Genomic DNA, 12,682 nt, shown 5'->3' with positions numbered 1-12,682 from the left:
TGGAAAGGACTGCTCATCCCAGTGACTTTAATCCTTTAGGGTCAAGTGTTTGTTTCTATCCACCCAAAAGCTGTCACATCACTTCAAACTGCACAAATTTGAAGTCAATGGGGCAATTTGAATCATTTGGGACTCTCACATAGAAAACAACTAGAGAACAGAAAAACATTGGATGTCAAACTTCGACGGCGGCAATCGTAATCGTCTTGAACATTCACTCACCTCCCGTCCCACAGACGTAATTACACGCGCACCAGTGCTTTGTAAATCAGGCTTAAAAGAACTTGACAGAATTTATGAATGTTCTCAAAAATCAAAATTTAACTGAGAGCAACAACAACAAAAAAAACAAGAATGGTAAGGTATACTCACCCAAGACAATTCATCCTTTTAGCTGTGACCCATCGCTAACAAACCAAACAGAAGTGATCAGAACAGTGGACTCATCCTCTGAGGTGGATTCATGACATGCTGGGACCAATCTTTACCGTGTGGAAAGGGTAAACAGAGAGAGCACAGAGCAGCCCAGGCTCTGAGCAGAATAATGTGAGGAAAAATACGTCGGAGCGAGAGAAAAAACAACAGAAACCCCCTGAGAGAGAGAGAGAGGGAGCGAGGTAAGAGAGTTGGGAGGTAGGTGGGGGCTGGAAGACCTCATAGAGATTGCATTAATGTTGGTGCTTGTGCGTGTTGACACTGCACAAAAACCAATGAAGTGATGATTCGATCATCAGCTCGCACTGATGGAAATCCTTCTTTCACTATATAAAGAGACCTAAAAAGAGTCAAAAGCGGTGTAGTAATAGAAAATAGTAGTAGTAGTAGTAGTAGTAGTGGAAGAGAAGACCAGCACAGAGAATGAAAGGTCTGATTGGCTGAGATCGTAGAAGAAGTGCAATCTGTGGGCCAATTGTCTGGGGATCCAGAGAGAGGCACAAATGATGACCATTTTGGCACAGAAATCACCAAATAACTCTGGCTACGAGACTAGTTGTCAATACTTTGCCATTTGGCATGATTCCGTCTCATGGGAACATTCTGCCACACACAACAACAAGGTTTTGTTTATTCATTTATTTATTTAATCATGTTGACGGGGCAGCCGAGACAGTATTGGCCACCGGTATGAAATGATGTTTCCATGAAGCCAGTGCTCAGCTAAATCTGTCTGTGGCTCATCATCACAGACGATTCCATGCTGTGAATGCAGTTCACATTGCCAGTCCTTCCTTTTCCTGCTAAAAACTCTAAGCTTGAGTTCCTTCCTGCCAGTGAGAGTCTTTCAGTTTCACTCCTGTCGAAGAAACTTTAAGCGACTCGGACGGTTACTGTGGCTTTGCCTCAGGTGGCAGATGGGCCCCACCTGAACCTAAAGTGCAGCTCTCTAATGACTGGAGGAGGACCAGACCTCTTTAATCCACCCTGCAACTGAGCAGGCAACATGATTATTGTAGCTGTCGCAGTGACCTAAAACAATAAGCGGAGCGTGTGTGATGCATTTATTTCTTTCGGCTTTAGATTTGCCTGGCTTCCAAGATTTGAGTTCTTTTCTAACAGGCAGACTGACTGCAAACACAGCGTAACAAGTTGATCATTCTGTCTCAGGTCGCTCAGGCTTCAGGTGGAGAGACAGAGAGCAAAGTGGGAGGCAATGACGGTCCAGCAGCTGAACACAAAATCAGAGCCTTTAGGTTGCATAGTCATGTTTCACCACCCCCCCCAACCGCGTCAGGCTGCAAGCAAAAAGCTCTGGCTCCTACCTGATGCTGGAGAGGAGCTGTCGATGCTCATCAGTGGTGAGTATCTCTGGCAGCACAGACGCCAACCACTCAACTCTCTTCTCTGCGGCGTACTGCTTCAGCACAGCGAAGAGTTTGTCTTTCACTTCGGGCTCGTCGCCTAAAATCTGGTCAACCTGATGGAGACAACTGATATTAGGATTGTGGAGTGGTTTGAGGACAACATGGGAGAATAAATGCTATAACATACTGGTACACATGTACTTTGCTTGGATGAAGAAAGATCTGCCCCTACCATAGCAATTGCAGCGGCATGTTTTTTTTCCTGTTTCTCTTTGTTAGTTCTGCAACGCACATCCAGGATGTACCCCAAAACCCCGCCAAATGGGGGCTGGAGTAGTCTCAAGGCCACTACTTTAGGATAAGCTGGTATAGCTAACGAACAGCAAGGCAGAAAATGTCAAATCAAGGGTACACTTTAGCTAATCTGCTTCATCAGGACTGTGTCAGTGTGAACTGATTTCCACTGTTTAACAGTTAACAAACATAAGGGACGGCGGTGCTGGAGGCTTTCCTTATTTTTGGATGAATGTGAGCTAAAATACCAACAGGTTTTCACAAAAGTCATCAAAAGCCTAAAACGTCAAGGATTAACAATTCATTTGAAGGTGAAAATAGAATGAGGTGTTTTCAATCCAATGGAAGGTAATCAGGAGTGGGCATCCCGATTCACTTTCAGAATAGGGATCTTTTTATGCCTTATCTCCCCAAAATGCCTTCAGAAGTGTATCAAGGTATGGAAAAACTGCCAAGGACCACATAAAAGCTGTTTTTGGTGCTCATCGGGGAGGAAGACTTTACACAGCTATCAGTTTGGACTTCATCAGTTTGCAGTCACATAGAAATTCAGTAGTACTGTTCAACCTGATTAGCCAGACAAGATCTATCCAAAAGCGAACCGTAAAACATGGCGGTGGTAGTATCATGGTGCGGCGAGCGGCATCAGGGCCAGAATGGATTACTGTAACCGATAGAACAGTTCGTTCTGAATTGCCTGCCAATACTAAAGGAACGTGTCAAACCATTGTTCATGAACTGAATCCACTGAAGCAACAACCTTAGGCGCACAAGCAGTTGCGGGGTTTAGGGGCCAAATCAAAGACCTGATCTTACCTCAAGAAAAATGAAGAACCTGAATCAAGCAGCAAATGTAAAGACTCAAAACTCACCGACGTCCCTGAGTTGAAGCTCATTGCAGGAGTGATCATTAGCTAGAGGAGATACTACAAGAAAGTAGCGAAACAAGCAAAGATTCCAAGCAAAGTTTGCCACTCACTGTGTCATGTTTTCTTCTATAAGCAAATGTAATATTTTTGTCTCTTTTGCTTAATTAGGCTCAGCAGGACTTGTGTAAATCTGATGTTGTTTCAGATCACATACAGAACATTCACAAACTGTAACAACCGCATTCTAACAGCTAATTTGTGCTAGGAAGTACTCTTTCCTTTCCGCCCCGGATAAACCAGATCCACTTTAAACCAGTGGGGAAGGGCAAAAACAAATAGAAAATTCTGAAATCTGTCAGGAAATGTGGAGTTTACCTTTCTGCTGAGCAGAGTTCACAGCATGTTTCATAGCAAGAAGCTGACTGAGTAAGTAAACACTCCAACCCAGCTGGACTCAAGCGTGTCTGTGAATATAAAAGTACCTTCCTGTTGAACTCCAGAGCCTTGTGCTTGCGGTCCGGTCTCGCCCCCTCTCCTCCCATCTGACTGTCCTCTATGCTGATGCTGTGCTTCTGCCTCGAACCGAGACACAACACCCCCAGACGGAGTGTCCTCCCCTGGGACGCTTTGATCAGTGAAGCGGCCATCTCATGATGCCTGACTGGGATACCGTTCACCTCCATGACATAATCCCCGGCCCTCAGACCTGCGCGTCCGGCTGGAGAACACGGTGAGCAGTCCTCCACCAGCAGAGGGCAGTCTCCCACAATGGTGAACCCAAAACGACCATCTGGACCTGGTATGATATCCATCTGTACAAGGCAGAAGAAAAAAACAATGAAATACAACAGTTTGCCTCGATTAGAAAGCTGTAATGGATTCACGAGTTGTGGAACCTGCTGTATGCGAGACACCACTCCAATGCTGGGAGGGATGTTCTTCTGAGTCTGAGCGATGGCGATGACAGCTTGTGGAGCCAGTGTCGATACATTGTGGCCCTCGATCTCCAGGACCTGGTCCCCTGCCTGTAAGCCTGCCAGGTGAGCGCTGCTGCCTTCCTCCACAGACAAGATGTAACAGGGTCCACTCCCACCCAACTGGAAGCCAAAATCCTCTGGCCAGCCCTGGTTGGACGTCGGCATGCTGAGGACTTGATGGACGAAAAGGTCAATTGTCAAGTTAGGAGAGTAATCTAAGAAATTTATATACTGCAGTCTCGTGCTGCAATGTCTTGTTTAATGCCAAGCGTTATGAGACACCAATATAGAATAAATGCACTTACCCCTCGCAGCCCATGCATTCAAGTCTAGCTCCATTGTAATAAATGCCCCTACGTTATAACTTCATACGTAAAAGTATTCCGTTTGATGCAGCTGCTCCCTGCCTCCTTGCTCCTGCTATCTCTTGTGTCTCTAGTTGTACAAGTGCAGCTCTGAAACCCTCCACCCTGAACCATGACACGCTCAGCGGTCCCTGACCTGGTTCATAAACTCAGTCACAGCCAATCAAATAAAGGCTTTGCAGAGATTGTGACCTTAATTAGCTCGAAAGCCAGAAGTTCCTCCAGCTAATTATTTTTTTCTCTCCGTGAGCACACATTCAAGTCTCTCCTGTTGAATGGCAGTCACACAGTAACGGAAAAAAAGAGCACATCGCTGGCTGTGCCGACAAATCTTAAGCCGGTAAGAAGTTGAAATAAAGAATAGATTAAATTACAACCAAGAAAAGTCACTTGAGGGCTGAATTGGACTGAAACATTAAAAGCCACTTTTTCCATATCATTTCCAATATGACAGATTTGACAAAATATGTAGATGCTGCTTGTGGCTACATGTAATCTGCTATAAACCCTCTAACTCAGCTGGAGGTGAATGATATGCTCCACAGCCACAGCACAGCAGATTTCACACAATGCATGATCAAAGACTTACAGAAATCTTTAGATGGACACCGAGGGCCCCGTTTGCTCTGCCGAAAAGAGTATCTGCCCTTTTTGTTTTGCAAAAACTTCTTCATCTTGCTTGTCAAATAGCAGGTGGCCTGCTAGCACGCTATTATCCCCTCTGTCCTCTCAAGTACAATGAGGAAAAAAAAAAAAAAAAAAAGAACTCCCACAACCCCCAAAGTCAAACAGAGAAGGTGACAATCTTAAAATCTTGCCCCATTTCTCCACCTTAGAACCATGGCAGCTTCTTCATGAGCAAAGGGTGAGTGGGCATGAAAAAGCAAGTGCAGTCTCTCTGTGAGTGTGTCAAGGAGTTAGTCCTGTGTCTCATCCCTGATTCATCCTTGGGCTAGCCTGCTTGCACACTGTTAATCAGAAAACTGGGACGCGTGCACCCGCGCACCTCGGTATCCTTAATAATTCTGTCTCCAAAAAGGGTATTGTGAGGCCTCATTTTTCTATAAATACACCAATGTGTCTTTTTCCTCCTCCTCCTCTCTTGGCTAGGTGGCTCTCCGAGGGACTGCTCCTGGCCCAGAATCACTCTGCGTCGATGCAAGAAAGCCTGATGAGTACTAATTGGAGCATCTGCTTGCCTGGAATTCTGCGTGTCCGTGCGTGGAAGCGCTCTCAAATGTTCGGCCCATCGAGAGGGTACGGGGGCAATTTAAGACTTCAGCCTGGAGGATTAGTAGGATTAGCAGCTGAATCTTTAGCTCTCCTCCCCCTGTCATTAATACAGAAGGAACACATGTTCCCCTCCCTGGATGAATATGTAAAGTGACTCTAGTGGAACCTTGTCATAGCGTAAGAGCTGTGGTATTAATTGTTCGACATCACATTTAGAATATAGGCTGATGACACAAAACAGATGTAAACCTGTAAAAAGGTTGAAACCACAAGGATTCTCAATTAAAACTTTAACTTGTAGTCAGTGCTACTTCAACACATTCATTTTACATCCCTAAGACCGATTCTCCAGTTGTAGCAATATTATCAGCCTACTGCCCAGAAGAATAAGCACAAATAATAGTAAAGAGGCAAAAGGACATAGTTGTAAAGCCCGCACAGGATATCCAAAGCACAGAGTTTGATGTTTTGGTTGTTGTGATCTCGGAGGAAGTGGCCAACTGTTTATAAAATACCCCTCCCCTTAGACTTTCCCTGCTTTAATCCCTGATCTACTCCAAATGGCCCCATAATTCACAAAACTAACATCATGCTGTACAGAGGAAGACATGAAACAAGGGACTGACGCTAGACACTCATCACTAGAAAAGAAAAGAAAACGTTTTTATGAAAATTTACCAGTATTTCAATCCTGTTGAATAACAGAACAGAAAAGACAATGAGTAATGTGAAAAGAGCGACAGCGAAGAAATTAAACGAGCTGAGTTAGCAATTAGCCACAGCACATAGCAGGGGTGGCTAAAACACAGATATTTCTAAGGAGATGATAAAGATTATGAAGCATCTTGGAGACATGATACTTGACCTACATTAATGCTATCACTAAAAAACTGTTTCATATCTGCTAATTGAGCTACATGTTTAGCTAAGTTAAGTAAAAGCAAAAGAAGCTCTCTCAATTAGCATCAGATCAGAACCCCTACATGGCGCTAGCAGTCTGTCTACGGTATTTGACCGACATCTCCTTGACCCCATGGTACTTTATTTGTGTTCTTGCTATTGTGGGTCCACTTCCACTTCAGGAGGTCTAGTTAATCGGCGAGGATCAGTGACGACACCTGTGTGGAAGTACAGCCCCTTTTTCAATTAACTTCAACAAGAGCCAAAAGCAACTCCTAAGCTACTGGCCACGAAAAAAGCTGTTCAAAAGGCACATTTCATTTCAGTCATTCTGGCACGTCACAGTGAGAAAAGCGTAAGCGGCGAAAATAAACTTGATGATGGCTGAATTCCCTTTGTTGGCTTCCATTTCAGGGTCCCGCTGTTGCGGATACTGTCACATCACAACTGACTGGGAGCCATATCGGTGCTAAATACTAAAACCTATGTACTAGGAAGACAAAATGTTTGCAGGTTATTTTATTAAAAGATCAACCGAAGGAGAAGTCTAATTAATCTAAAGGACAGCTTTCTAAAAACAAACTCAAAAAGCTATTAACAAAAAAAAAATGTGAAGAACAACCATCCATCCATCTTCTATACCCGCTTAATCCAACTCAGGGTTGCAGGAGGGCTGGAGCTGTCATTGGGTGAGAGGCAGGGTACACCCCGGATGGTCACCAGTCCATCACAGGTCCACATAGAGATAAACAACCGTACACGCTCACACTCACTCCTAGGGACAAATTTAGAATCACCAATTAACCTGACATGCATGTTTTAGGTCGGTGGGAGGAAGCCGGAGTACCCGGAGAGAACCCACGCATACACGTGGAGAACGTGCACACAGAAAGGCCTCAATCATGATTCGAACTGGGAACCGTGTGAGGCGACGGTCCTAACCACCACAGCCCTTAAAGAATAACCTTTACAGAAAAATAACTGTTTTTTTTCTTTTTGTATGACCGACAAAAATCTTTCAGGATAGAACTTCCATAAGACAGAATCATACTGAAACAGACAATAGTACAAAAGTTACATGTAATTAGGTACTTCCACTCTTGAATGCGAGATTAAAGCTGGAAAGATCTTATTTCACAATACAGTTCAATATTGATGATCAACATAGACAAATCAACGTTCACATATAAGGAAATTACACTAGAATGAGTAAAAATAAGAATTCCTTACAGTAAAAGAGAAAGCATGTGAGAAGAGTTCAGGTGGGCCGATTTGAGCGTAAACAGTCGTTAATGGCGAAACACACAATAAGGAGCAGGGATTCCAGTACACACTGAATAATTTAGCATAACTGGCTGTATGTCCAAACACACATTGTTCCCTTCAATCAAAGTCTTTTCTTAGACTGAAGACAAAACCGTTAACAACAGCAAACACCAAACTGATATGACGAGCAGACCTTAAAAACCAACCCAACGAGACACTAGTGGCACCCCAATCGTGTCGGCGTATACACCCGCAGCATTGTGGTGTAAAACCCTTCTAAAAAGTCTAAAATTGTCGACACAACAGCGCAACACCAGCACACATCCAGTACCTTTTCGAACGGCATCCATCGACGCGCACACGCAGCTCCCGAGTGATGCTGCCCTCTGCAGAACTGAGAGCAGTAACTTGAGAGCTGCCCCATGTCGGCAACCAGATCCAACAGGTGTCTTGTGATGCTTGCAGCATTGTGTGGCGCACTGGGTGACAGAGACAGACAGAAAGCAGCACCGACTCTTGAGTTAGGCTTTTCATCTTGACGCTGGGAAGACGCACAGAATTTTAAAAGCTGTTCCTAGATGTTAAAAGGCTGTTCTTGGGATCAGGCGATGGTTTAAAAGCATCATAACTTCCACAGAGAAACGTGTGACAAGCTCCTGAAAACATTCAGGACTCACAGGACCTTTAAAACAGCAATGGTACTGTGTGAGTCATTCATTTTGTAACATGAGTGGGTATAAAAAGAGCATCCAAGAGAAGCTGATTCAGATGTAAAGAGAAGGAGGGGGGGGGGGGGGGGGGGTGAAAAGAGGCACGGTCAAAGAGCTTAATAATTCAAGAGTTGGAAAACTGCAAAGTATGTTGAGATTTCATCAGAATCTGGAGACATATCTAGATTCTAAGGACAAGACTGAAAATCAGTATCGTCAAATCTATCGTAGAAGTCACTGAATGGGATCACCTTGGAAAACCATTATCAGGGAACACAGTTTAGTGCTGCATCCACAGATGCAAACTGAAACTCTTCCGCATAAAGAAATACTACACGTAAGCGCAGGGAGGTAAAGTGGAATGCTGTCTCTTTCAGCTTAAAGAGCCGGTCAGCTTGTTATCAGAGCACAAAAGCCAACATCAGAGTGAAGGCACCATTAATGGCGAGAAACACACAGGTTTTGAAGCAACCTAAGCTGCAATTCAGCCTTCTCTACAGAAGGCCTTGCTTAGTTTTGCAAGACAATGCCACAGGATGCCTCAAACTACTGAGCAGCTACAGATAATCAGAGAGAAAGCAAGAATAGTCATTTGCTTTCAAGGCAGGTGGTCCAATGTACAAGCCCCCTTTCTCAACATGTATTAAAAGTGCTGGCATTCTTTCCAAAAGAAGCAGAATATTCCAAACACAACTAGAAAAAAATGCTTTCTTAAAATAATTTTCATATCGTTAGCGAATCATTCAGTTTTCTTTAATTGACATTTCACTTTTTCTTTTTTTGGAAACTAGGTTTAATAACTAGGAAGTTTGAAAGTTTAAACATTAGAGCAGCGTTCTCCCTCCATCCTTCTCACAGCAAAGTTTGGCGCTGTAGCACACAGCTGAGCCGAGCAGCTGTTAGCATGAAGCTACATCCATGCTAAGGAAGTGGCAGAGGATGAGAAAGGACCAGAAGTGAAGGCGGTAGTCACAACCCAAAACCAAGCCAACAATGTTGACGTGAAAAAAAAGAACCGAAAGGCAGCTAAATGTAACCCCAAAAGAGGGTAAGAGGGGGGCGACCTGACAAATTCCTTAAGAAAGTTTTTTTTTCTTTTCTTTTTTTTAAAGTGTAGAAACGGCTCGAATAGGTTTAAGATTAGCATGCTAACGTAAGTTGATGGTATGAGTCACTTTAGATAACCAGACTTAGAATTTTAAGTGTGATAGTCCACGGTTTCCTCAAATAGGAAAAGTGTTCCGTAACTCAAGCAGAAATAAAGCTGTACCTTCTCGTTACGTTTGCTAGCTGCGCGTGCTGAGTTTGCAGCAAACACCTGTTGTTGTTGTTGTTTCCGTGTGTGCGATGCTGCCGGGTGAGATATGGATTTCCTCACTCTGTTTACTATCTACGTCGCTGTAGTGCTAACCTGCATATTTCTAGTCTGTAAATATTCAGGCCAGCAGCAAAGCCCCTTTAATGTACTGCTTAACCATGTCTCAAAGGTAAGACTCGTTTCACTGCACTTCCTCAAAGCAACACTGAGTGGCGCTGTTGCGCCGCTTTTTCAAAATCAGCAGAGGCACTACAAGTCGAGCTTTTCTCTTCTCAGGTGGTCGCACCGTTTACGCCACAGTGGCTCCAAAAGTTTTCACACTGGGTCTTGCACAGGCTGTTTCATCAAAGGTTTGTAATTTAAAAATCTCCCAGAATGCCCGGTCCCGTGAATTTAGCAGTCACGTTGTGTCATTAAACCTGAATCGTTTTCATTGCAGGAACAACGTGTTCATTTACCTGCACATCCTGTTGGAGGGCACTGTGTATGCAGAGTTCTCCTATGAGGTGTTTGGCTTCTGTAGGGAGATGGACACCACTCTGACCAGCCTGTCTGTGCCTTACGTGCTGCTGGTGATCAAGACCTTCTTCTTCTACCTCTGCATAAAGACAGACCCAGGTTAATTTGACTCTAGTTTCAGCTGATCATTAAGACCGGGTGAATGGGTGAGAGGAGACATACAGTAATAAGGACTTCTTTCACTAGAAATTGAGCCATTTTGTCCAATTATAATTGTGTTTTTTGTTAGGTTTACGCTGTTTGTGTGACTGTGATTGTTTTACAGTTTACCTTATTATTTTCCCGAGGATCATACACAGTTCATTCTATTTACAGGAGTATTAACAGTAACTGAGTACTCTACCGTTGCATTGGTTTTTAGGGCTAAGTTATATAGATTTTTAAGTAGTATGTAGCAGACAGTTGAAAGTCCTTTTTTAAGTTGGTTCTGAACAAGAAAATACAAATTACATGGAGTCGTAGTTTGTGCTGTCATATTTTCTCAACTTTCTCTCCTTGACTCGTTAACTCGTCAGGCACCGTGACAAAGAACAAAGTCTCTGGGCCGCTGCACATTTATCCGTACGACAGGAGACTGTTTCACCCTGGGGTTTCCTGTCCAACCTGCCAGCTCGTCAAACCGGCTCGCTCCAAACACTGCAGTGAGTACTGCTCAGAAGCTTGAACACACCGGTATTGTTCGTGCCCCAACTGCTTTTAGCGTCAGATCTCCTTCTCCTACTGTTACTGTCCATTCATTTAGCACAACTTGAGCTTGCATTGTACAATGCAAATTATGTAAACGGAAACCGAAAACAATGATTTGCAAATCTCATTTATGAATCCTTTATTTACAAAGAAACATAGAAAACATATGGGCTGTTGAAAGTAAGACAGTTTACTATTTCATTATGATGGAATATTCAAAGACTTTGCAGTTTTTCTCTTGAAGAACATTATTTTGAAACACAGTTTTGTTTTGTTTTTGTTTGTTTTCCCCTTTTTGCAGACTGCCAAAACTTTGCTCGTCTTTACTTCTGAGAGACCCTTCCTCTCTAAGGTGCTCTTACAGGCCAGTTGACCTAACTGGTTGCAACGCGTTCCCCCAGCATTTTCCTTTTGGAACCGCTTACCTTTTCGGCCTTTTATTGCTACTTTCCCAATTGCCGTCAAAGTACGAGCTCACGTTTTTTTCATGTGTCGCTTTCAGCATTTGATAGGTTTCCTATTGCGAATGAAATATTGGTTTATGAGATTTGAAAATCACTGCGCTCTGTTTTCGTTGACATTTTGCACAGCGTCCCGGTCGTTTGGGTGCGGGACAAAAACGCATGAGAAATATCTCTCAGTGCTGATTGTAAACTTCTCACTTCAGGGGTCTGCAACAGGTGCGTCCAGCGTTTCGACCACCACTGTGTCTGGGTGAACAACTGCATCGGCGCTCAGAACACGCGTCACTTCCTGCTGTACCTCTTCAGCGTGTGCGCCATGGCAGGCGACATGGCCCTGCTGACAGGGGACATGCTGCTTCATGCTGTGCTGCGCTCCGGCCTCTTAAGAGCCACTTATATAGATGAGTATGGCCAGCAGCAGACAGCCGGGCCTCTTTTTGTTGTACAGGTACTCTTGACATTGCATATCTCATATACATATTCTACATCTGTATTACCCTCCAAATTTATATCATTTTAAACCATTTTTTTTTCTCTTCTCCCCTCTCCATGTCTCTGCAGCATCTGTTTCTGACATTTCCCCGAATTGTTTTCATGCTGGGCTTCCTGATCTTTGTCTTCTTCCTCCTGGCGGGTTACGCCCTGTTTCATTCCTACCTGGCGCTCGTCAACCAGACTTCCAACGAGTGGTACAAAAGTCGAGGTTATTTTTGTCAGCACTGCCGCCCAACTGCGACGGCTGATCACCTTTGCAGCCCCGTCCCAGATCACTCAAAAAGACACTACTACAGCCGAGGGCTACTCCGAAACCTGGGAGAGATTTTCTTCCCTCCACGGACTGTTCGGAAGAAGGACAGCTGAAAACGGCTGCCGCTTTCTGTATCATCCGGTTACATTCATCCATACACTACTACTGGGAAAATAAAGGCTTGTGATTTCTTTATGGGGTTTTGTTATTGTCTCTCATAAGGCAACGCGACTTTCAAAGGCTCTTCAAGCTGTCCACTTAGTGTCTGGTCACCGACGAGGAGCTGCAAGCTTAGCCCACTTCATCCAGTTTATTTTTAAATCATCTGGTAGCTGACAGCTAAATGCCTTGGAGAGCAGGATTTTTACATGAAATTTCTTGAATATATCAATAACAATATGGATGTATTTCTTCTGAGGTTATATCAACATGGAGGGAGCTCCTGTAGCCCTCATGAGCTAAAACCAAACTCTCTGTCAACTGACAACTGTCTGAATCCAGAATGCCGCGTGCGTAGCTCGTTTGCACCA

The 12,682-nt window shown here is 44.0% G+C and overlaps 2 protein-coding genes across 6 annotated transcripts in view; one reads left to right on the top strand and one right to left on the bottom strand.

Annotated features, from left to right (window-relative positions):
- Positions 1–8,136, bottom strand: part of grid2ipb (glutamate receptor, ionotropic, delta 2 (Grid2) interacting protein, b) — a 39,321-nt gene extending 31,185 nt beyond the window's left edge. For 4 of the 5 annotated variants that reach the window (XM_075457284.1, XM_075457285.1, XM_075457286.1 and 1 more), the window contains exons 1-4: positions 8,038–8,135; positions 3,862–4,115; positions 3,448–3,777; positions 1,761–1,915 (exon numbers count right to left, since the gene is read on the bottom strand). In XM_075457284.1, the coding sequence (XP_075313399.1) occupies positions 1,761–1,915; positions 3,448–3,777; positions 3,862–4,115; positions 8,038–8,056 (758 nt within the window). In that variant the 5' untranslated portion in view covers positions 8,057–8,135. Of the gene's footprint in view, positions 1–1,760; positions 1,916–3,447; positions 3,778–3,861; positions 4,116–8,037 lie in introns of all 5 variants that reach the window. The other variant, XM_075457287.1, reaches the window with a different exon arrangement.
- A 1,190-nt stretch (positions 8,137–9,326) lies between these two features.
- Positions 9,327–12,347, top strand: zdhhc4 (zDHHC palmitoyltransferase 4). The gene is made up of 6 exons (XM_075457105.1): positions 9,327–9,903; positions 10,011–10,084; positions 10,174–10,352; positions 10,769–10,894; positions 11,608–11,852; positions 11,966–12,347. The coding sequence occupies exons 1-6, from the start codon at positions 9,781–9,783 to the stop codon at positions 12,263–12,265; spliced, it is 1,047 nt and encodes a 348-aa protein (XP_075313220.1). The 5' UTR covers positions 9,327–9,780; the 3' UTR covers positions 12,266–12,347.
- The last annotated feature ends 335 nt before the right edge of the window (positions 12,348–12,682 follow it).

The sequence above is a fragment of the Odontesthes bonariensis genome, chromosome 23 (genome assembly GCF_027942865.1).
Source record: "Odontesthes bonariensis isolate fOdoBon6 chromosome 23, fOdoBon6.hap1, whole genome shotgun sequence".
NCBI classification, from domain to species: domain Eukaryota; kingdom Metazoa; phylum Chordata; class Actinopteri; order Atheriniformes; family Atherinopsidae; genus Odontesthes; species Odontesthes bonariensis.
The sequence above is the reverse complement of the archived record's forward strand: the minus strand, read 5'-3'. Positions and strand labels throughout refer to the sequence as shown.

Bases quoted from the DNA above. Each gene is read 5' to 3' on its own strand.
- zdhhc4 (XM_075457105.1), top strand. From the start codon at position 9,781: ATGGATTTCCTCACTCTGTTTACTATCTACGTCGCTGTAGTGCTAACC. The intron at 10,895-11,607 runs GTGAGTACTGCT...TTCTCACTTCAG, and splicing joins GGCTCGCTCCAAACACTGCA to GGGTCTGCAACAGGTGCGTC. The intron at 11,853-11,965 runs GTACTCTTGACA...ATGTCTCTGCAG, and splicing joins GGCCTCTTTTTGTTGTACAG to CATCTGTTTCTGACATTTCC.